The sequence below is a fragment of the Empidonax traillii genome, unplaced genomic scaffold (genome assembly GCF_003031625.1).
Source record: "Empidonax traillii isolate 1590-97213 ecotype Southwest subspecies unplaced genomic scaffold, ASM303162v1 scaffold71:size1317347, whole genome shotgun sequence".
In the NCBI taxonomy this organism is placed as follows: domain Eukaryota; kingdom Metazoa; phylum Chordata; class Aves; order Passeriformes; family Tyrannidae; genus Empidonax; species Empidonax traillii.
Genome location: NW_020955264.1, coordinates 130,387 through 155,160, shown reverse-complemented (window position 1 = coordinate 155,160; position 24,774 = coordinate 130,387). Strand labels below are relative to the sequence as shown.

Here is a 24,774-nt window from a genome sequence, read left to right as displayed (position 1 = left end):
TGTTGTGTTTTCCTTCTTTTCTTTTTAATTTCTAGAAAAATATCTAGACTCTACATTCTCTTATTCCATTTATCAGCAACCTGCAGCCACGGTAGTTTTGACTGACAGCTAACTGTGATGCTGTTTACTGGGAATTCCCCATCTTTTCATAGTTGCACGTAGTACAGTAAGTTCTGCAACTGTGAACACTGTAACATTCAAAGGTTTTAATAATGTTCAGATAACATTTAGTGGTGCTTTCTCCTAGCTGTTTTCACCAATGGAATGGGTTAGCTATAAGTTTCAAAATAAGAAAGTTTGTCAAAAGATTAGGAATCTTAAGGAGTTTCCACTGAGAAATATCTTTCTTTCTGTTGCTTTAGGGTTTATGTTTTCCCCCCCCAATACTTTCACAAAACATTTCTTCATGAGTTTTCCTAGAAGAGCACTGAAACAAAAGCCAAGTTCACTGATTAAATCACCTTCTTTTCCTTTCAGAAATCAAATACAGATAAGAAGGAATTTTTTCCCCCACCCTTCATCAGAGAAACTATAATAAAGCAATTTAAAAAAAAATGCCTCATTCTAATTTTCTAATCAGTGTTTCTTTTCTGATCTGAAAATAAAATTAAATAGATCATCTGAAGCTTTAACACAAATGAGTATTTAGTAATACTCTAATCCCAGTCACAAAAACAATTCACAGAAATTATGCAAATTAAAAGGAATGTTATAACAAAGCAGGTGGTAACAGATATTTGACATCAATTATGGTCAAATGCCTTGAGGTTTGAGGCAATTTTTAGAGTATGAGCACTGAAAGCCTAGTATAGTTCTATTGGGCTTTGCATCCTAAAAGGAATATTCAAAATAGCTTGTGGCAAAGGTTTACTAGAATATCTTAGATTTAAACATAAGTGGGCTATGGAAAGAAAATAGAACATGAATTGTCAGATATAACTCCCTGTTGAAATTTTAGGTAATAAATTGTGACTTTTTTAAAAAAAAGCTTTAGGGTTTTGGGTTTTTTTGCTTTGTTTTTTGTTTGGTTGGCTTTTTATTTGATTTTTCTTGGTGGGTTTTTTGTTTGTTTTGTTTTTAAATCAATACATGAACCTATTCGCAGTATCATAAACTGTTCAGACTCTCTGCTTCACTGCTTGGAGTACAGCAAGGCGAAACTTTAAAGGGAGCAAACAGGATGGGACACACAACAGGAAAGCATGCTAAGAGATACTACTGTACTACTTCTACTCTAGGAGAATGGATTATTGCCTGAGGAAACTGTGATAAGACTAGCCACACTTTGTGTTTCAGAATCTATGGGGTTTTACATGTAAGTGTGTTTATTAAATTTAAATCTTTTGGGCTAAGATATTATTTTAATCTCTCTTTAAACAATGTTCATTCATTCTCAGTAAAGTGATCCCCGAAGATGTCTATGGAGGTTGAAAACTCTTTGGTACTAAGGTCCAACTTTGTCCTCAAATGTTAGAAGATATGCTGCCTTGTATACTCAAAAATGGAATTGATCAGAACAGTAATAAAATAGGATTACTACTTTGGACACATACATCCTCATTAATCTGATGATCTAAACCTTTTTGGCAAATACTAAAAATTAATTAAGACAGACACACAGAGAGGCCAAGACTGTCAAATCTGCCTAAGGCATTTGGACACCCTCTTCCCATTAAAATTTATATTACACAAAGCATTACAGTTGTTGCCCTTACAGCCAAATCATGGACTGAAGGTTTCTAGAGCCTCTCTGCCTCTTCGCCCTTGAAGATGGCCCTGTCAAGCTGTGCTTGAGTCACATTGGCAGGTTACTGTAGAAATGCTTATATCTGTGCTGAATTATTGTGGTCTCCCAGGCTGTAAAGTTGTCTGCTTCAAAAATTCAAATCATAGGCAGAAAAACACCTAACAATTAAATCCATACTCTTTGTTTTAATTGAGATGTTGGTTTTTGTCATTTGCAATGACCAAAGCATTTGGTCATTCCATCTAGGAAAAGGCAGGCATGTATAGCCTGCATGGGAGGAAAGGAAGAAAAGTTAGATTTCCATCATCCATAACCCTAGTTTAAAAATAGCTTCTCAGGTTCTTATGGCAGATATTACATACGCATGACTTAGAAGGAAGAGCAAAGTACCATCTTTTCAAGGTTTTGAAGAGCATATAATGCCACTTATGTGCAATTAAACTTGAAAATGACGCTAAATGCCATGCTACAGCTGCAACCCCAAAAAGCCTGCCTGGAAGACAACAGCCTAAAGCAAAACCATAAATCCCACTTCCAGCAAACCTACTGCAAGGAAGTCAGCATTACATTTTAAAGAGCACTGTGTTCCTAGAACACATTTATAACTACTGCAAAATTGGAGTTTTTAAGTCTGAAACTTTTGAGTACTGACTGGGGACGGACAGAACTGAAAAGACCATGCCAGACTAAATGGCTGCCTCATTAAATGACTATTGTTTAGCATAACCTTGCATTTTGTCACCCTTTCTTAACCCTCTTGCTATTTATATGCAATGAGCAACATACCCTCATTGATCTGCAGTGGAACTACTCAACATGCAGAGCACTGAGAACAAGAACAGTATACAACCAGTAGGGAGGACCCCGGTGCTGTTTGAAAATAAACTGTAGTCTGATAGTCTTTACACATTATTAAGACAATGTCTTGGCTAATTTTCATTCTGGCCTCCAACAAAATTCTCCTTATATAAAGTCAAGAGCAAAACACATCTGGGAAAAAACACAACTGCCCTTTAATCTGTGTTTGTTAAAGTCTGCAATTATGCCTTTCTCAGGTAGATATAATGTATCTGGATTTTGCACACAAAAAGATGGTTAGCTGCTCAAGATTCAGGGTCTTGAAACTCACGCTACCTGTGGTACAGGAATTTCAGGTTTTCCTACTTGACTTTTGTGAATATATCTTTAAAAGAGTGTGTACACACATAATTTTAGGAGGAAGGAATGGGTTTGTCAAAGGTAAAATAGGAATTGAAGACATGCTAGAGAATGTCTCATGTCTTTGAAATTTCTCCTACAACTATCCTAACAAATTGTGGCAATTAACATGCTGTTAGTGTTAGATGTATGCAGCCAGTGCAGGTGCTAATAATTGAAAAAGCATTTAGAGCTTTTACACCCTGGCTGAATATTTCATGATGTGCTGCATGTTTCACTATTTACTCAGTAGGCCTCTGTCACTTCAATCTTCTCTGATTGCTTTGACTGGTGCTATAAAGCTCAACCAAGACAGAGTGACGGCTTGTCACAGGCAAACTCCACTGACTCTAGCAGCTCGCTGGGACTAGCTATGAAGGTTGTCAAGACATTCTGATGGAATTCAGCAAATGTTTTGTGACTAATACACCCAACATTTGTCGGCTACCATTAGCCATTCTCTGTGACCCTGCAGTCTGTGTGGATAGCATTACGTTGTAATGAGAGTTTGTTGCCTATGTGTGTTACACTAATGACACTCTCTCATTGATCTTTACTTTCACAGGTTAATCAGAAATGAAATTTCTAAGGATTCAGTGCCCAAATGCACTGGGTTTTAGAGAAGAAAACCCAGTGTGACAAGAGAAGGAAAATCTGCAGTTTACTGTTAAATGCTTTCATTGTCATATTCAGAAGCTATCCTAATACTGGCTACAATCTCATACTGTCTTTTTCCCTAAATCTGAAAACTAGACAATATCTAATACACTGGTTGGTACGTAGTGCCCTGTGTTATCTAATGGGCTGAATTATAGTGCTAAGAAAACTAACAATTCTTCTTTTCCTCTTGCTCTGCCCAAATGTTTCTATCATCCTCAGAAGCCTTACTGAAGATTTCAAAAAAATTTATCAAGACTACTAACAGTACTGATATAAAGCTGTTACCTGTAAGAATCTTGCTCTTTAAAATATCTTGATACCTCAGGACATGATCAGAATATGCTTCTGAAGTATGAATCCTCTCACATTAAAAAGTAACAAAATAGTTAACTTCTAGACTTTTACATAAGCAATTTAATGAGGGGGAGACAATTTACAAAGTCAGTGTGTCTATTGGCTCTAATATTTCCATTTTTATCTACTGAAGTTGCAGAACTAGCAATCTTTGAGGGGTAGGAGAATGCACCTAAAAAAATAATTTTTCATTTGAAAAAAATAAACCCACAGTTAGGTGGTACCATAAAATACAGCATTGTTTTTGTCACTTAAATGAAATGTGTGACTTTATGATAGAAGCTACCACATTTGATAGTTGAAGTTTATAAGAACACATATATTCTTATTCATTCCTATATATAAGAACACATATTCTTTAAACCCAGTTTAGAGCTAAAGAGCTTATTCCTTCCATTGCCTTGATCTGAGTGGATCTTCTATTATCTTGAACTCCATAAAAAATAATAATTTTTTTTTTTGCTGGAAAATTCTCCTTTTCTTTCCCAGCACTGCTGTCTCATCTCAGAAAGCCTTGTGAAAGATTTCACAATAATATTAAAAAAAAGTCTGATATTGTTCTTATTCCTATGGTTTACAACACAACTACCAATGGTAGCAAAAGTCAGAAGGCTAACATATAATACCACCTATCATTCAAATAATTCTAGAAACTTGTTAAAAACAGGTCTAAGATAACATAGTGACATAACACTTAACTATTCCTGTTGTTCATGTTGGTTGTAGTGAAGTAAGACTGAATGAAGAGGTGAAATGTGCTGTTAGATACCTGCTGGGTTGCAACTTGGTTATTGTTGCATAGTAGCACTGCCTAAAGGCAGGATATAAATTTGAGAGTACATGATGGAAATTTACAAGGCTGAGAGATGTAAATATATACTATTATTATGGTTAATCAGTGAGCTTTCACCTTTTCAACCTTACCTTCATGCCTAGTTTAAGAGAGTCATGGGAAATGATCAGACTGAAATTATTTTACCAGTATTGGCTTGAGAAATGTTTCCCTCTAGATTTGTCATCACTTTTCTTTTGGTTTCTGTGAGAAAGTTCACAGTTCCAGCTTGTGAAAGGGCAGCACTACAATGGCAGGGGCAATACAGATTCATCCTGAGTACCACAAGAGCAGAAATGTATATGTACATTTAAGTGGATGTGGCTTAGTGAGTGGATGAGGAGATAAATGTGCACAGCCATTGTTCATATACTTAGAATATTATATCTAACTTCAGGAAAAAAGACAGGAGGTTTCCTTCTCAACTTCAGATAAATAATCTCATTAGGCTTCTGGAAATGTATGCCAAAGAGCTCACTTTTTTTCTGTGTCACTTAGCTGGGTTTTGACAGTCTCTGAGCAAGTTTTATGGTTTGGTTGGGAATTATTTAAGATACTCGATCAAAAAAAATCCTCAGGCTTACGAAATTCTCCTTGGCAACACACTGAAAACCCAGTGTCCTCTGATGCCTCTGATTCTTATGTGATCAGGGACACTAATGATAATGACCCTTTGCTGAGTATGCTACTTGTCTAGAGGCCTATGTCAACTACACCACTACATATAGAGTGGACAGGGACAAACTATTTGTTTGCTCTTCAAGCCCCTTGGGCCCTGTCATATGCTATTTGTTTTTGCATTAAGAGGTAGTTTGACTCAGCTGGGCTGACATTTCCTTCAAGTCAGTGTATTCCACTCATGCAGTAGCAGCTAGAAAAGCATTAAGTATGAACTTGAGCCTCAGCAACAATCCCTTTAAGTGGCTTTTTTGATTTATAGCCAGGCCTTTCACATTTTTACTGGTCATTCTGAATCCAAAATGACATATTTTTTTTAAAACTAGCTTTGCTATTTGATATTCAGACAACATAGCCTCCTCATAGTTAACATGGCTCCTCATCAATAATATGCATCAAAACCTGCAACTGAGATGAACAGGTGACTGATATTGCTACATGACATGAAAGGCATCGACTGGTTCTACTTTTCTTCTCTGTCTCATGAAGGAGACCTGATATGTGATTATTCTGTCACTCACAGCTTTCCTTCCTTTTCCTTCCATTTAAATTGTACTTTTTATTGTAATAGGATGTCCTTGTGTTCACATCTCAACAGGAGAAGTAGCTATTTTTTCCTGTTGGAGTTTAAGTTATTTTTAAGAAGTATCCATATTCTTGTGGGTTTAATGGGACAGACTTTTGCTGATGTGAGACAGGTAAAAATAACCATGACAATGCAGAGTATTTTTCTGGTTAATTTGCATTTGTATCTATTGTTGGAATTTGAAGTATTTGTTTCTGATTGATTAGACTCTTCTAGTATTGCATCAGTGTGATTCTGCTCATGTCATTTGATGTGATACAGGATTCAGTTAGAAGAGTGACTTTCTAAATGTGAATTTAGACCACCTGTGATGTACACAAAGAACATTTGTATGTCAATCATCTATTTATAGCAGTAATTTATTGTAATTTAGAGTCATCAAGAAATTGACATTAAAAAGATGCCTCCAATCTATTTATCTGGTTCACATTTGGTATACAACTTTCTACTTATGTGTGAGTAAATCTCAAAAACTCCCATTTTCTGACCAGGTCAGACCACTTGTCATGATGTCCCTGGGAATTCCTATGATACAGTTTCTATTCTCTGTTCTGCTCTAGTGACAGCAGAAGTCATAAAGTTTTATCCCATAGCATAATACCTTCTTTCCTGATTTGACCTAGCTACTGTGGTCAAAATCTATGCAGCATTTTGAACATTATTCTAACTGCAGGGATGCTCAGAGCATGATTCAAAAGTCACAATTGAGATTAAAATTTATAAATGAACTTTTCACATATTTGTCCTTTTCATGCTCCAGACTTCTTGTCCTCGAGCACCCTTCTAGATCCAGGACCATAGCTGAAGAAAAATTTGCAAAGTAGCCATCTGTTTCAAGGCAGGTAGGACAGGGTCAAAATTGACTTTGAAAAGGAGCTTTTAAAGTAAATTTAGGAAAAAACTTGCAAAGATAAATACCAGCTACAGACATGACAGATTTACCTCTTGGGTACTTCTAGCTGCTATACACTAAAGATTTCTGGGCAGGAAAGCAAGTACCTGTCACTTTAGGTAAATTATGAGGATACAAAATAGCAGATAATACAGTCCACCTTCGTTTATTGGAAAGAAAGAAAGAGTTTGACCATTACAAACAAAGCTTAACAGAGCTCTCATCTGATTCAATCCATTTTGTCTTATTTAGCGACTTGAACCAAAGTTAAGTCAGTGTAGATAAAGACTAAAACGAAGAGACTGTTGGGTCTGGGGAGAGGCTGAGGGTGCGAACACAGAGCTGGAGAATAAATTTAGCAGCAGTGAAGAAGAGGAAGAAAACAATGTCTGAATTTGGAAGCCTGGCAAGTTCTCCACTCCCTGCTCAACCTGTGTTTAGCAATTCTGATGTGCTACTGAGCAGACAGCTCAGGCTCAGGACGACTACTCTCCCTCAGTCCCTCTTCAGCAGGCAATGAAAGCAGGCTCTACTTTGAAAATCTTCCCCCATCATGCAAACTGACACAGGCATGCTTTTCAAAAACCCACAGCCAATCTGTTGATCATTACTTATTTACAAAGGCCTTCGGGCAGAAAGTCCTGTAAAAACCATACTTGATACGGTATACACTAGCTTTTTCTGCTTGTGGAAAAAAGTACCCCTAAGGCTACCTCAAACCATCACTTTCTATTGCACATAAAATGTACCGTGTAACACTAAAGTATTTAATATATATGGTATAATATATCTACAGGAAAGGCATTTGTGTAGAAGTATGTTACCCTGTATTTGGTAATTTGATGTTTTGCTGAAGGCTATGACTTGAAAAAGCCTGCACCTAGTACAGAGGACCTGTCATCTCAGTACCCAAGAGCCAATAGAATAAAGAAGTACCCTTAAGCAGCAAAACTTTGACACAGCTTTGAAGCATATGAAAACAGTATAACTCCCCAGAATTATTATTACTCAAGATCAAAGAAATGAGGCATACTTTACATAGCAAACAGGGACAGTGTTCAGCTCCAAATGCTTCAGCTCTTTCTCTCTCTCTCTCTCTCTCCCCCTCTCTTTCTTTTTACTTCTACTTCCCCAAAATTAGGGTTTGGGGGAAGGTGAGGGGGGGATCTCCCACATATTTAAATTTTAAGCAGTTAAAACTATTAAGATAAGAGGACTGTCCAAAGGTAAGTAAATTGAAAACGATGCTAGCATGACAACTGGCACCATAAAAATGAGAAGTTTGCCAGTATGCTCATTTTATTCTTCCTCATAAACTGTAAACAAGCATGTAAATCAGTGTCATATGGACAAGGCTGAGCTAACAGGAAGGCAGAGAGCTTTTAATGATACATTTAACAGAAATAGATGGTAAATAGGAAAAAAAACCCCACAGCTGGGTGCATTTTCTTCTGTGAATCAATCTCACTTTTGGTTCTGCAGTCTAAACAGAGATGAGGACAACTTGTAGAAGTTACGTCCTTGAATACGCCCTACATTGCAAAAACAATAAACAAATATGGATGCTTCTGTAACTGGCCGAAGAAAATCCCAGTCTAGTAACTGAAATACAAAGAAAAATATCGCCTAGCTGTTATCCAGAATCATTAAAGGAACAAAATAATTGTCAATAATAAAAGTACTGAGGGATTTTATATATGGAAAGAACGATATATTTGTATGCATTTTTTTTCACTTGAGCAGTCACAGTTATACACACACATAAATCTCAAATTGCATGTATCTGTTTACATGTATAAATAAGTTTACATTTTTCTGTATATATATATATATATACACACACACACATCATGGAAAATCTCTGCTACAGTATTTATGGATACAATTATGGACTGAGGTTCTAGCCTGAATGCCTAAGATATGCAAAATCAGAGCAGGAACAGCTTCCTTGCAGAAAACTGAGTGTCTACAATGTGATCCTATTCTGACTGACTTGAGCAGGTAAAAGGTGAAGCACAGAGAGATAGAATGAAAATGCCATATTATTGTAATAGATTCCAATTTCTTTTTGCAGTTCTCATTTCAACAAATCTCTTAGAGGTAATTTGTCCTGTGGAAGGAAACTACTTAGTTATGCAAAGGAGTACTGTTGTAAAATAATGTACACACAGCAACAGGGGAAAAATATCACTAACAAGATGATGTTTTCATCACCCACTTTTAGAGTATATACTACCCTCTTAAAAATCCCTGTACTTCATAATTAATGTGCTTTTAGCTTGACTAAAACTGTGTTAGTTTTGAACTTTGCTTTGGCAAGTACATATATTATTAGACTTTTTTATCAGTCTAAATCAATTAACTGAGATTTGATTTCAATCGACAGGATAAAAGGAAGGTAATATTCAGGTTCATTTTTGATTGTGATGATACATCTCACATATGGCCTTAAGTACAGAAAACAGTACTCAGAGGGAATCCAACAAAAAGAGAATTGCCTGAGGCAAACTAACCACATGAGTTCCCCTGATTGGTTAGTGCTATCATTAGTGCCACTGCTGTTTAAGAACTACACATGGACAGGACAGGGTGACAGCTAAGACTTTAAAGCCTATGTATTTTTCAAACAGCTTTTCAAACTGTTTTTCATGACAGAATTTTTTTTCAGCTCTATCATTAACTGCTGACAAGCTGACAGAATAAATACTTCAGCCTTTCAGAAACCATCTAACAATCTTTTTTTTCACCCCCCCTCCCCTTATTTTTGATGTGGGGGGAGGAGAAGTGGAAGGAAGGAAGAAAGCAGATGAAGATATGGGTTTCTTACAGTCTTACCTCATCAGCTTGGGTGAGGAGTTGGGTGAATTTCTCATGCCTCCGTTTCGCTGCTTTTTTTTGGGTGATAGTGTCGACGGCTGCTCATCTTCAACTGGAAATATAAGGAACTTATGAGATTAAGTACTGCTCTAAGTGCAATGTGAAATACAACTGAAGTAGCAAAGAACACACAATCTATGTCCATTCACGCACTGATACTTCAAGGCTAACATAGGCCCAACAATAATAAAAATCAAATACATGTTAGTCGAAGAGATTGGTTTGAAATAGAAGCAGGGAAGAATATCAGGGTTTTGAACACAGGTGTTCAAATTGGTTTCATACTTCAAAAACAAAGGGGGGGGAACCACATTCGGGTTATTTTTAGAGTTATTATCAGTTAATCTGTGCTACAGAAAAATAGAATTAGTGCTCTGCTATATTTCCAGACAGATAAAGTACTATTTGCAATATCAACATAACAGCTGCCAGCCTGCTTTTGCTAATGAACTAGACACCAGTTGGTTCTTGCTCCTCACATGCCAAACAACAGAGTCTTCATGAAGAGATGTAAAATATTCAATGCCTTGATGTTCAATGATTCAGTTCGTCGGGAATGTGAATGCAGCCTGCCATTGTGCACAAATCTCCAGCACAAGTCAGACCTCATCGCTCTACCCTTCTCACAAAAGGGAGTTTTAACAGGAGTGAACAGAATGAGGTTGAATGGAAGTGGGGAGACAATACCTGTATAACAGAGGATGCATGTGTTATGCAATCTTTTAATGATGATGAGGTGCATTTTCAATGACAGATCAATTTCTAGCATTAAAATCATATACACTTTGCCAGTCATAAACTACTCTTGCATAACTTACGTCACAATATGTATTGCTTATGTAAGTGCAGTTTCCTAAGAACTCATCTATAAGAATTAACCAACATCTTTGTTATTTCAGGATTATAACTGCACTTGATAATCTGCATGTAAACTTTACATGTGCTGTCATTATACCTGCTTTCTCAAAGTCACACTAATGTTGATCTATTCCAATATAAAGAAGGAAAAAGAAACTTTTTTATTTTTCTAATATTAACTGAAAAATATACTACAAGATAACTGATGCCTAGGAAGATGTTACTTTAAAGCTAAAAGGGAAGACATTAGTAGTAGTAGTATCTATATTAAAAGAGCTTAGTACACATTAGCAGTGCACAAGTGGAGGCTGAGAAAAAATACTATTTGCAACTAGCTACATAGGAAAAACAACAAAACCTGGTTATCCGTCACCTGCCTTAGACTTATCTTGGAAAAAGTAAAGCAACAGCCTTCTGCTATAGCCCTCTTCTGACACAATTTACTACAGACTGCCTTCTAGCCTGCCATGTCTGTCTGTTTGCCCAAGCCTGTTATGGAACTTCATTTTGCCTTGGTCAAGACCAAAAAATTGGACCCTGAAAAGACAGATGTGCTCTCACTTTATATGACCTGGTATCACCAAGCACAAGGGATTCACAACAAAGAAAGCATTGCAAAGGGAATACAGAAAAAATTCAACGAAACAAAGCTAATCCCAAAATAAATGCCCCAAAGAGTGGTATAAGAAATAATATTTAGATTAGAACAAGGACTGTCTAATAATGATTTATTCACTAACTTAACTTTTTCCTCTTCTAGGGCAGCATCCCCAAAGATAAAGCCATTTTCTTCTCATTTGACTTTTTTTTTCCAGATTAGAGTCCTTTAGTGTAAATGCTTATTGATGATTAGTCAAGTGCCATTCTTTGTTCGGCTGAGAGATAACTAAGCCCATAGAAAATTCCCAAAAATATACAAATTGAAATTTTATTTCTGGGACAGTTTGTTCATATTAAACAAGAGCACTTCAGTATTTAGCTATGTGTACCATGAAGTGAATATGCACAGAATCATTTTATGGCTCATATCTTTGTATTTCTGATTGAAAAAAGGTGCAAGCGTTGGTGCTTTTTCAGAACATGCTCTGCAAAACACTCTTGGAAATGGCCTAATCTTGTTTTAAACTTCCTTAAAAAAAAAAAAAAAAAAAAAGTAATTCATATGCTATTCCACACAGACAATAGGTTTCAAAATGTACACTGTGCTTTCTTGTTCTTTATCAGATATAAATATTCAATTCTAATCTGATGAATCCACCACTTACAAGATCAAAGGAACAAGAACCATGCAAAGTGTTCCTTCTAGAATCTAACAAATTACCTGTTTTGCTCTCTTGGTAGTAAAGATTCTAAATTTTACTTATTTTAATCTGCTACCGTGGACTTACAGAATGTTTGCCAAGAGATGCAAGACGCCACCGCAAGGGTATTTTTATACTATTTTAACAGTCTAAGGAAGATCCATAGACATCAAGACCATGTGCAAAATCTTACATTAAAATAACACAACTGTAGATATTATTGAAAGAATTTCTATGAACAAGAGAAAACAGTATTAAAATAGAGTACTTTTGCAAGTTTTCAGCTACCTAATAAGTACATTTCTAGAAGTCTGCACTTTGTTATTGCATCTGCAATAAGCAAGTTCCTTTTTTGGATATGTGCTTGTCATATTCAAACTAGGTCACTGTCAGCAATTGCCTGGAAAGTCCAAAGTTAATGTGGCTCACTAGTTAACACCTGTTAGCAAAGCCTTCTGAGGAATCTCAATTTGTTGCTAAAGCAATGCCTTGCACAAGCAAGGACGCCAGACATTCTCATTGTAGCAATGCAAGGAGATCTATCTTTATCATATCTCATAAAAAAAAAAGATCTTGCTTTTCGATGAATTCTCTGTGCAGAGGGCTTCTGTATTTTAGAAACACAGCTCCATAAGAATGAAGGAAGGGAATCCATGAAGCTGAAATATGTGAATAGTATATAATGGACACCATTACCTATGGCTTGGTTCCCAAAAATTTTGAAATGATAACTCACAAGTGGTTTCTTAGTAGTAAGTAGGATATAAAATATATTTATTATCCTTCAATACTCTTATCACTTTTCTGCATATTTAAAGAAATAGATCTAGAAAAAATTTAGCAAAGTAATTAAACATAATTTTAGTTTCATGGTTCTTGTGTCTGCATTAATTTAAAATGGAGTCTTGAATTTGTTGTTCTTATGAAAGGCAACCATATTTGAGTAATGGGTTGTGGTATATGACTACTCAACTCTGATACTGTATGCTTGCTTTTGTTAATGAGTCCCCATTTTTTACTATTTCTCACGTCTTTATGCTACAGGATTTATATTAAATACAGTCATATTATATTATGCAGACTTTCTTTACCAGCTTTCATGAAAATTGCAAACATGTTTAAGAATTGGACACAGAATTTCATAGATCTGGAACTCAATCCAGCCTCTCAGTTCTAACAAAATTCAAGAGCTTGTTTATACATCCCTAATTACAACACTTAATGTACTGTTGTATCAACCCACAGTTCACTTGCTCTAATAACAGTTTTGCAGTTCAGGAAGACTCAGTGCTAGAAAAATGTCAGGCAATTCTAATGAGTCTTCAGATGCTCCAGTTTGTGCTGGATTTTAATTTAAAGTTACACTGATGTTTAAACATGTTTGCTTATTTTTGAGTAAAGAGTGTTCATTACTTCAGTGACATAACCTCCAGACAATATTCCATGGATTGGTTTAAGATGTGCTGGTGATTTTAACAGCCTTAATGTAGAGTTGAACGTCTGTAACAGCATATTACTTAACTTCTTTCCTCATTTCATTTTTAAAGCAAAAGGGAATGTCTTTCAAAACAGTGGACCAGTTCATACCTTTTTTTCATTGTTATTTTCTTACTACTTATAAAATAAAACTGTCCCCTTCACTGCCTCACCCAGATCACTAGAAGAACAGTTTACAGACACCTTTTTAAAGCCCAAAAAAATGCTGAAATTTGAAATAATATTTATGTTATTGAACATCACATTAGCTGGAATACCCAGTAAATTAATTCTGCCTAGCATTTAAATGCTTCAGAGCAAATAAATCCTTTGAAAGGTAAAGCACAAACCACCCAGAAACATTAGTTGACTAGCTATCTCAATTAACTTATTAATCACCACATCTGGAGAAACCCACATCTGTAAGCACTTAACAGAGCATTAGTAATGTCATAGTCACATTGAAAACAGACTGCAAAACCATGCACAAACCGATCTGTATTGCCTTATGCATCCAACTACTGGGCTACCTACGGAGATCTTGGTTCAACCCAGGCTTTTGGGAGTGGCAGCGGTATTTTACAGGTAAGCTGAGTGCCCTTTGCAATCTACAGTATGTAGATTTTCCTTGTTCAACAGAACTCAGTAAGTTAAGGTGCAGCAGCGAGGGGTTGTTGGGTAGGAAGAGGCTCCCTTTACGGTTATTAACAAGTGGAACAGGTTCCGGGATTCCTTCAGTGGACTTGGCATCAACCAATGCATTAGTAGTTGCATTCTTGAATTGATATGAACATTTTGGGTAACTTGATCTAGCTGCATTCTTTACTTCTAAATAATAAGAAAAAATTTAAATTAATTTCCTTGTATTAAAAATTATTCCAAACCACAGGCATGAATCAATTTTGATCGTGCATGGAAATACAGACTTTAAAGCCTAAAGTAGCAGTTCTAAAAGCAGAAATAGAGTTTTATACCTGCAGCTTTCTTAAGGTTGCTTTTTTTTTTATTTTCTAAAAATGTCTTTTTATGAAAGAATACTTATAAAAGGATTATTCTACAATATTATCACCTTTAAGCAATAATCTCATCCTAGAGTAAGTATGTCTGAGGCAACACTTATTTCCCACATGTTGATAAAGGCTTTGAGATTTACTAGCTGTGGAGGATGTTTATTTCTTTGAAACTACTGAAAATGACAGGGGAGGTAGAGCACTCTGATGCTATTAAAATAAATAAGGAAGAATAGAAAACATAAGATCAACATTTCAAAATTGTGCAGGCATACTTATGGAATTAAACTGGTGTTTAGGTATCAACATTAAAAAAGTTGGATATTCAGCATTGCTGCATATTGTAAATTTCAGAAGGTCATACATACCACCTCTGTAAAGGAAGTTAAGCAATTTGATTTCCTAAATGTGGAGTTATCTGTGATTCTTAGTCTTCCATTGCTAATATATCAAAGCTAATTAAACACATAACCCTCCCCCTCAATAAAAAGTACTATCTGTTAAAAACCGTAAAAATAATGTTTTTCTGCTAAAAATATGCAATGAAGATCTTCTTTGAATGCTTGTTTCATTCTGAATGAGTATACTGTAGAGAAGAGGTATATTATTGAGCCACTAAGATCTTATATTTGGTTATGTACTATGAAGTAAGGACATTAGATAGGGAGCATTTGGTGGACTGATAAACTTGCAGCATTATTTCGATATGTGTCAATCACCTTAAAGATTGTATGGACAATACTGAGCAGTCAGTGGCTCCAAAGCAATTGAGGAGGTCAGCATGTTTTTTGGAATCTTTGTCTAGTTTACCACCAGGTAGGAACACCATCTGGTAACGTGAAAGACAAGTAAATAGCATCCCCATGCTCGCCATTTTTCTTCAAGCACAAAATCTGTCTCTCTCACAAAAAAAGTGGGTCTATGGGAATTACAAGAGTCATCTGAGGGTACTTTTTAACAAGGTTCAACTGGTTAGTGATAAAGCATCCATTCTAATTCAGTGACCTCTGAATTAATAGCTTGCTACTACTCTGACTGAGGTAGATAGAAAAATCAGTGAGAAAAGAACTAGAATCTGATTCACGATGTTACTCTGCTTTTTACTAATAGCAGTAACATTTAAATTATAATAACAATAATGCATACTCATCAGAGTTCATATATATTTTAAATCATCAGAGGAGAGAATATATTAGGAGCATAGGTTAGGAAAATTACCACAAAAAACACTGTGAATAATAATGGATATACTACTTGAAAATTACTGATTTTACCTTAGATTTTCTTGGGTTTTGTCAAATTTTCTACTTCTATTTTTTATATTCCTCTGGTGAAACAATTCTCTGATGATAAAATATATCTGCAGAGACTTATCTCCCTACACAAGTCACTGGTCAAGCATGTATTTGAAGATATGCACCAATTTGGTTATATTTTTAAAGTATAGATAGTAATACTGGCAATAATCTTCAAAAATCTACATTCCTGCATCAAAGTATCTTCACATAAAATGGAAGAAGACCAAAACCTATTAAGCTTATCCACCCTCCAATCAAGTTGTTTCAGAAACACCATAATCTTCTTACAGCCTCTTCTGGAGTTCACTAAGTGATGGTTTCAGATACCAGACCTCACTATTAAGCAAGAACTTTCCATAAAAATGTACATCTTATGGAATATTCAATGCAGACATAAGCAAGATTTCCAAGATTTTCTGCTTGTAGTGTCACAGAATGAGTCAGAACAAAAATACTTGTCTTTTGGTAATGGCTTCATATCTGGAGTTTGGCATCATATTTAATAGTCCCACATGATCTTGTTCAGCATGAAGGCAGACTAAGCTGCTTAAAATATAACCTACTTCGCCTTATTTCCAAAAGTGTGGACAGGTACTATTACTTAAATTCAAAACTCTGAGCATGGGTATAACAAGATGCCTTTTTTTGCTCGGTCAAATTATTCCATATTTAAAAGTTCTAACTAATGATTTCATTCCATGACTTCTAGCTTCTTGCCTCTGAAAAGAGCTCAGCCACTTCAGATGAAAGTTGAAGAAGCCCCATAGTGGATAAGTATGAAATATCTTGTACATGGGACAAGTTTCTTCCTTATTCCAAGAGTTTATGGCTCATGTCTTTTTACTCCATCTTGAAAAGCAAGGATTATAGCATAATATCTGAATATCTCATCTTTTGTAGAGATAATAATCTCCTTCTCTGTTCCTCCTACAATTATGTATTTCTTACCACAGAAGAATAAAACTGGTTACTCAGTGTAAATAGCCTGTCAAGCTGTACATGCACACTGTGCCACAAAGACAGGCATGTCAGGATACACAGTGAACTACATGTGCGAGCACAGTGCTTTCAGAGTATGCAGTATCATACAATTAGGTGAGAAACACAGGCCAACACTGTCACTTCACCAGATACATACTATAATGTGCAGAACCTAAAACACTTTAATAGCATCCTGTTGTTCAGCAAAGGCAATCGATTTTTATTAATAATTTCTTTAAACTCTGACTGGGTTCTTGCACCACTATGTGGGCTGATTTCCATAGAAAACATATTTGGGAAACAAAGATTGCTGTTAATTATATGGAACTAAATACATCCTTACATATTGTCACTGCCTCACTAGGTTTGGCAATCAAACTGTCTGGATTGGGGTAATTTGTTGTACCATTGTGCAATGTTAAACCACAGCCTCCAAGTCCACAAGGGTTCTCTTCCAAGTATATGATGAGTTTAGCACCAGTGAGTCTACTGAAAGAGAACTCTTCTTCCACTCATAGTTATATTAATTTTTTTTTATGCAATACAACATATGACTTTATTTTCAATGCAAATGATCACAGGACGAGTGTGCAGCCTGCATTGTTTATTCCACCAAAATGTCTTAGAACTATTCAGGATACTTGCCATGTATCCATAAGGTACTATTAGTGTACTTAAGAATAGAGACACTGGTCATTTTGAGACCAAATTTTCAACTGCTCTTTAAGAATGGTAAACAGTAATGAACAGGATTAGAGTAGAGTAAGGGTAAGACATTCAATTTTCTGTGGTATTTTCTAATTGCACCCTGGGTGAACACTACCTACTTTTAGTAAATGCTATATAGAACTTTCCTAAGAAACCTGTCACCATTCGAGAGACAAAAAATAATGTGTATAAGATGTGAGATATTAATGCAATTGTAAAGGTATTTTGATATTCCTATTCCTTACCCCCACCCTCAGGAACTCCCTTTCAAGCTCAATGAATATACACTTGTCTACAGACTGCATTAGGGAATCATGCCTGTTTCTATCTCTATACATTTTATTTATTATAATGAAGATAATTTGAATTGCAATCTGCAACTCCCTGAACATTTTTAAAACAACCAATGTAGTTAATCTAATGCCTATGGCAATCTCTATTTATTCCTTGTGAGCATACACTTGCCGTAACTTAAAACTGGGCTGAGCTTTAATTTAAATGTAACAAGGCAGAATACCAGTACAGTGCTTTCAACAAAATGGCTGAAACTGGCTTCAGCATGATTTGCCTGGAAGGGAAGATGAAAATGTGTTTTAAAGGAGAAAAAATATCCTGACCAAAACCAGACATTCTAAACAACCACCACCGATACCCACTACTCCTTTCCTCCCCCATCTCTATCAGCTGCTAGGCTTTCAGCACTGTTTTTCGCCAGACACTAGCACAGTGTTTTCCTTCATAGTCAGCCATCAGCCAGAGCTGTCACTTGCAGATACTTCATTTTTGTTTCAGTCTAATTCATACTGCACCCCCTTAATCTCTGTAGTGAGTAATGCCATGTCACTTTGCAGATATGCCAGATCCAGCACTAGAAGTACAGAGAATGTTTCTAACAGTTAAACTATCTTGGTTTGAAGAAATATTTTATTTCTTCCCCTAACTTAACTGTTCTCCTTCTCCTAAATATTTTCCCAGCTGACCTCCAAAGGAGCAGTCACCATTCTGCAATCTGGCTCAGCTTTCATAGGGTTGGGGGTGAAGACAAGCTGCAGCCCTGTATTATTAAATACAAATAATCAATATGTTGATTGAGCTTTTGGCTACCAGAGTTCTTTCGATGGGAGTGACAGTGAGCGTGACTTCCCTCATTCAATGACAAGCCTGTTTAGACTTTGCTACCTACCCCTTTGTGAATCAGGCAACTGAAAATACCCACAGCAATTCCTCCAAACTGTCAGCTATTGCTGTGATTCCACCCAGCACCCCCTGTACAAGACAACAGATTAACCATTAGGCTAGATATGTTGAAAATATACAGCTTCAACCTTTCCCCAGCTAGCTCAGAGCGATGTATAGATGATTATTTCAACCGTCAGCTGCCGCATAGACTTAAACCCCTGCACAATAACTCCTGGATTCATCTGCCCCTTGTCAAACTTACACAGCTTTAGTTTGAGTATACATAGTGTGGCAGTTTCACTGCGGATCTAGAATAATCCAGACGGCTGCTGTCTCTTTGTTAACAGGAAGCTAAACTGATGAGTTTGTAATGCATTTCTTATCAAAGGTAGTTTCAGAAAAGAAAATGTGCCAAATCAGTCGGGGTTGGAGTTTAGCATAGTACTAAAATATAGTTTAATCGGAATATTTGTTATTTGCTAGGAAAAAAACCCAAACATTATTCATCCCTTTTAAAAATCACTTTATGCCAATGAACTATTTAGTTTACAAATTTACTTGATTTTTTTGGTGGTAACAGACGTAATGAAATCATTGACTAGAAACTGCAATATAATGGTGCTTGATGAGATACAAGAATGTTAATTTTAGAAACTGCAGAGCAGTGTTTGCTTAATGTCTGAAATTGTAATTCAAATGAAACAGGATTGCTGTTTGGGTTTCTGTGCGCATTACAAACTTAGGGAAATGCATTTCATTGTGGTTTTTAATACAAAGAGAAAAGAAATATGCTGCATATCTCCACATACTAGTACCATTAGAAAAGCAGGTGAGGCTGGCTTTTAGTTGCAGTGTGCCATCTGAAGCAGATAAGAAAACATCAAGATCTGAGAATGTCAAGAATGCATCATCTCAGAACATTTTGCAAATACTGAATGGTGCTTACATGAGACATTCTCTTTGAAACAGTGCAGCCAAAGAAACGTCTTTTTTTTTCTTTTCTTTTTTTTTTTCTCTTTTCCTCCCAGCACCTTTTCCTCTTGCACCTTTTGGCTAAAGGCACGTGAAATTGCAAAACAAATGCATTGGTCTACTTTTTCCTTTTTTTTTTTTTTTTCTATTGGTATCCAGTGCTTAAATTTTGTATATACAAAATAAATAATATTCCTCGCCTTTTCTTTTCCCTGAATGCTGTAAAAAAGACATTTTTTAATAGAAAATGTGGAATGTTGCTAGGCTAGATCCTGTTCTGTACTCTAGATAGCTGCTCTGATATTCTGTGAAACCATTATATACTTTAAGTTCCTGATCTTTTAGGGTAATGTGTACCTAGAAAGAAAGGCAAACTGCAAAGGAGTTTGAAAACCAGCAAACTTTTAACTTGAATCTTTTGGTGAAAAAAAACACATCTGGGATATGGATTTATACCAACTGAATTTATTTTAAGGGGTAGAGCAACTCCCTAAGGTTACCATAGAAATTTATTATTTTTTCTTTGTTCTTCCTGTTTAATTCAAAAGCATAACTATTATGAATGCTGTATCAGTTGTTATCACTTCTCTGTTACCAGGACTTCAGCAAGCAAAGAACTGGTTTAAGGCTGTTCAAACTGTGGTTAATCTGAAATCCACTGAAGTCAAAGAAAACACACATCAGCAGGCTTTAGATCAGGAGCTGTTCATAACTCATGAATATGCTGTATATATATATGAAGGAAGTCTTTCCTATGCATACAGAGTATATACAGCATTTTACAAGTGGCTTGTGCCATTTAGAGAGGAAAGGCTTCAGATTTCATAGATCTGGTTTCTTGTTCACATACAGAAGTATACTGACAATATGATACTATTTGTACATAACAAACATCTTCTCTTTCCCCTGACAAGTGTGCATAGTACAAAAAAAAGCTACTTTATTTAATTCCTAATTCAATCCCAATTTATATTTAGACTAAGTCATAGGTCCATTGAACCTTAAACATCTTTTTTGATTCAGATTTTAGTATTCCCTCATATGTTTTTCTCTAGTCCTCATTCTCCACTGCCTTTTCAAATTATGATTCTGTAATCTTTTATTCAAGTCATTGTGTTGTTATTGGAAAACTGTCAAATGAAAAGTTAGAAAAAAAGCAAAGCATCAGTGGACTTTTTCCCCCCATCCATTTAATTGCCCAACTGACTTCCCCACATGTTATACCTATACAGAATACTATTTGGATAAAGTTTATTTTAGGAAAGGGTGAAGAAATGGAGATGTGTCTAAATTGTAGATCTCTGTTGATGGGGGTCTGTTGTCCAGACAAACATCAAGTGTCTCATTCGTATGGCAAGTGTAAATATTCTGAGTCAAATTTAAAATTATGTTACTTCATTATAAAAATCTTTTCTGAATACAGACGGGAAGCAACAGCAAAATGTTATTCCTCTGTGTCAGAAAAGAGCTGTTCAGACCCTGTGTGTACCACTGTGTCACAAGCAGCTGTGAGCTTCAATTTTTGAGCTCCAGCTGCTGTGTCTAGCAGAAGCAAAGTACTAAAGAATTGCTCAAAGCCACAGGCTAACTTTTTAACAGATTACCTGATGACCTACAAGTAGAGGATGGGAATCTCTTGACTGGGATTTAGTTTTACCATAGACCTTGGGTTGCTCACGTGCATCCAATTCTGTTTTAATGGAGTTCCTTACTTATAGCTCTTGTTAAAATTCAGGTGACCAAACTATCTGAAAACATGGTTGTTAATCTCTAATTTTTCTCAGATTTAGCAAGTATAAGAATGTAAGGTTGCTATTGCTGTTTGGAAAATACATTTCGAATACATTAATAAAAACACACTACATTCATATGATAAGAGTGACTTGTTATTACAGTGTTTTGTGTCCTTTTTTTTTTTTTTTTAATTGGACATGCGTGTCTGTCTCTTTAATATTGAATAACTGCAACATCCTTTTTATTTCTCTGTTTCTATTTCCCTTCCTTAAAAAAATACAGTGTCAATTAAAGGACACTGATTTGCTTATGAGTGATCCTTTGACAGTTCCCCAAGGCATGACAAGTAAAGCCAAAAGGCACATCTTTGGGAGAGTCTTTAAGAGTAGCAACACAGAATAAATCGTAATGTTCAGTGCATTGTCATAGACTATCCGTGTTTCGATATACTGAAAGATATATTAAATATATCCAAAGTATATTGTCCTTCGTCCTGTTGTCTCAGAGAGGATTTTGACAGCCACTGTTAAGGGACATGAAGGAAGAAGTTACAGTACTAGCAAGGGCAGACTGCGGCTAAACAGTTCTGCTAAACTATAGAAGGAATCCCTCCGCTTTTTACAAAGTAAAGGAAGTTTCCCCTTTGTGACTAAACACACTTACAATCTGATCAGTCACTGCTGAAAACACTGAAAACAGTGAAGTTCTATATGTGGACAAAATATAAGCTACTATTAAAAATATCAAAATTTGAAAGGCCACTCACCATTGTGACTATGATCACTTCACTGTTTACACTCCCTCGGCTCCATTAAATTCAGAGAAAAATATGCAATAACTAGAAGTAACTAAGGTTAAAAGTAAGCACAGGATTGCTCTGCTCCTTGGGATTAGAAATCGTGTATTTAGTGCATAGACTGTCAGGAAGAGTGAGTATTTCAGTGCACAGGAAAGCAATAGTTACATGCAGACTCCACAAATTTCACCTTGGTCTTGCTATTCCTATGAACAATGGAAAGTGTAGATTTCATCCTGCAGAAATCTAATTAGAATTATCATTTTGTTTTTCAGTTAAAAGTGCCAATTTATCTTAACAATATACATTTTCAGTGCAATTCCCACCCGTATATCCTAAATTTTTAAACTGAAATAAACTTTAATCTACCTTGCTCATGACAAGATGTACTAGGTCCCTGCCAGCACTGCATCTGAGAAAAGATTTTCCTAAACTTCTTATAAATCCATTGTATTCTTAAATGCTGGGTTTGTGGGGGTTTTTGTTTGTTTGTTTGTTTTTTAGTTCTTCCAGTAAGTTGTCTTACTTCTGAAAACACAATTGAGAGGTTATGGCTGGGGTTGTTTATTCTTTTTTTAACTAGGTGATTAATATGCCACTGATAAATTGGGGATTTCTTCATATTTTTTTTCTTTTTAAACTTTGCTGCCATTAAATTTCTTTTCCCTTTTGGCTTGTGTTCACCCTTGCAAAAAGGATGTAGAAGTGTCCGTGTCTCTGAACAAGAACTGAAATACTGACATTTAACTCTGGCTTTCTTATCTTTAGTCTTATCCATCTTTCACCCACATCAGTGGAAAAACTTCCATTTATTAAGCATTAATAGGGTAAGACTCAGTGATCCCCAATACTCTTTCAGGCTCAGGTGTAACATTCCTGGAGTCTTCGTATGACTGTTACCTGGGAGGTCATAAGACCATTTCATGTGTAAACTAAGCATAAAATGCCATGCGTATTTACGTACACACCAGTTCTAGATACAAGTACTTACACTGTACGTACCTTTATGCAAAAAAATCTATACAACTAAAATGGACCATCTGATTTTTTTTTAAATTAAATTGTTTCCTCAACAAAGCAATACAGTGAAGTTCTTGCTGGCTTTTCAGTCATTACTGATTTCTAATCCAGCACCACCACCTGCTGGTTACAGCGAGTTTCAAGCCCCATTGCTGTTTTTCTGTCTTCAAATCTATGCATGAATATAGAGCAGTATTTCTCAGCTGCTCTTATACATAGAAATGTTATTAAAGGAGGACATTTTTAGCACATTGGTTGCAGTTTAACAATACTCTATTAGCTGAAGTATGGCTTTCATAAAAGCAGGGAATGTTAACTGTTGACACAGAAATTATTCTGTGCAAACTACTGTAAGTCACAGGGTAAGCATTCAAATTAATCAAATAGGTTGAACCTGTGGTATTAAAAAGCCTATTATTACATATGCTGGTTTTATCACTTACAGATATACAGTTAAATACTCTTCATGACACTAAGAAATGAGTATATTTTTTTCTAAGTGCTCCCTACTTTGATGAGTTCTACAATGTAATTCATTCTTGTAAAGCTTTCTTCTTGCTCTGAACAAATACATCAAAAAACCCAATAACACCTGTTAAATATATTAATATAAAACCAACACAAGATATAAATAACTAAGATTAAATCTATAAAACAATAGCAAAAATAGCAATAGCAAAAATAGAGATGGAATATAATTAATTGTTATGAAAATTCAGGGAAGTGTAGTACATAATTTCTACATAAACACTGGCAAAACAAGGAAAGTAAAACAACACAATAAAAACTAAAAAAAAAAAAAATGGGGGAAAATGTGATGTCTACTGTATCTGCAAAAGAATCCACAAAAAATTAATACTCCCATCTCTTTCAAAGTTTACAGTAGTTTGGCTGAAATCAATTCCTATGAGGAAGCAAGGGCTAGAAATTTCACAGAAATGGAAAATAAAGCATAAACTAAAAATTTCATAGGAGATAATTAATAACAATGTTTCTTACAACATGATTTTGGTCTCTAATGGAAAGAATACTCAAAAGGACAGATGTATATAGCAAGGATCCTGTTTTTCAAATACAACCTAAACAGGATCAAAATATCTCCATATAAAAAAAAAAAAATTGTCCATTACAAATTCCCTCTGATAATTTCTCTATTACTATGAAAATACTGTACTGGTAACTCTGAAATTTCTGCAGGAGTTAGGGTTGAACTACTGTAAGAGGGGAAAGCATGACATCTCACATTCACTTCTTGTGAGACAAACTGTAACGGTATAAAATACACAGGCTATCAATGGGGAAAGAAAGAAAATAATACTGAATCTACCAAAGTAAATTGATATCCATCTTCTTTAAAAAAAAATAAAATTATGTATGTTTTGTCCTTTTAGTTTTCACTTTGTTACTAAAGCCACAGAGAGATGCCAACCTAATTTAGCTCATGACAAGGATCAGGAAGATCACAGCCCATGACGAGGAACAGCTTTAGAAAGAACACTTAATCAAACATAACTGCATCAGGCTAAGTACTTCTGGTTTCATTAACCAAACCCTGATGAGACTATGGACATTACTAGAAAAAGAGAAGGTAACCCAGCAGCAGCACCCTCACTGTTAG

At 35.6% G+C, this 24,774-nt stretch overlaps 1 protein-coding gene across 1 annotated transcript in view; it reads right to left on the bottom strand.

The window, feature by feature from the left end:
- The window catches only part of LOC114055902 (calcium-activated potassium channel subunit alpha-1-like), a gene marked incomplete at its 5' end in the record, with an annotated part of 191,679 nt that overhangs the window by 55,195 nt on the left and 111,710 nt on the right, over positions 1-24,774 (bottom strand). The window contains 2 exons of the mRNA XM_027880516.1: positions 9,782-9,875; positions 13,993-14,286. Coding sequence (XP_027736317.1) covers positions 9,782-9,875; positions 13,993-14,286 — 388 coding nt within the window. The remainder of the gene's footprint in view (positions 1-9,781; positions 9,876-13,992; positions 14,287-24,774) is intronic.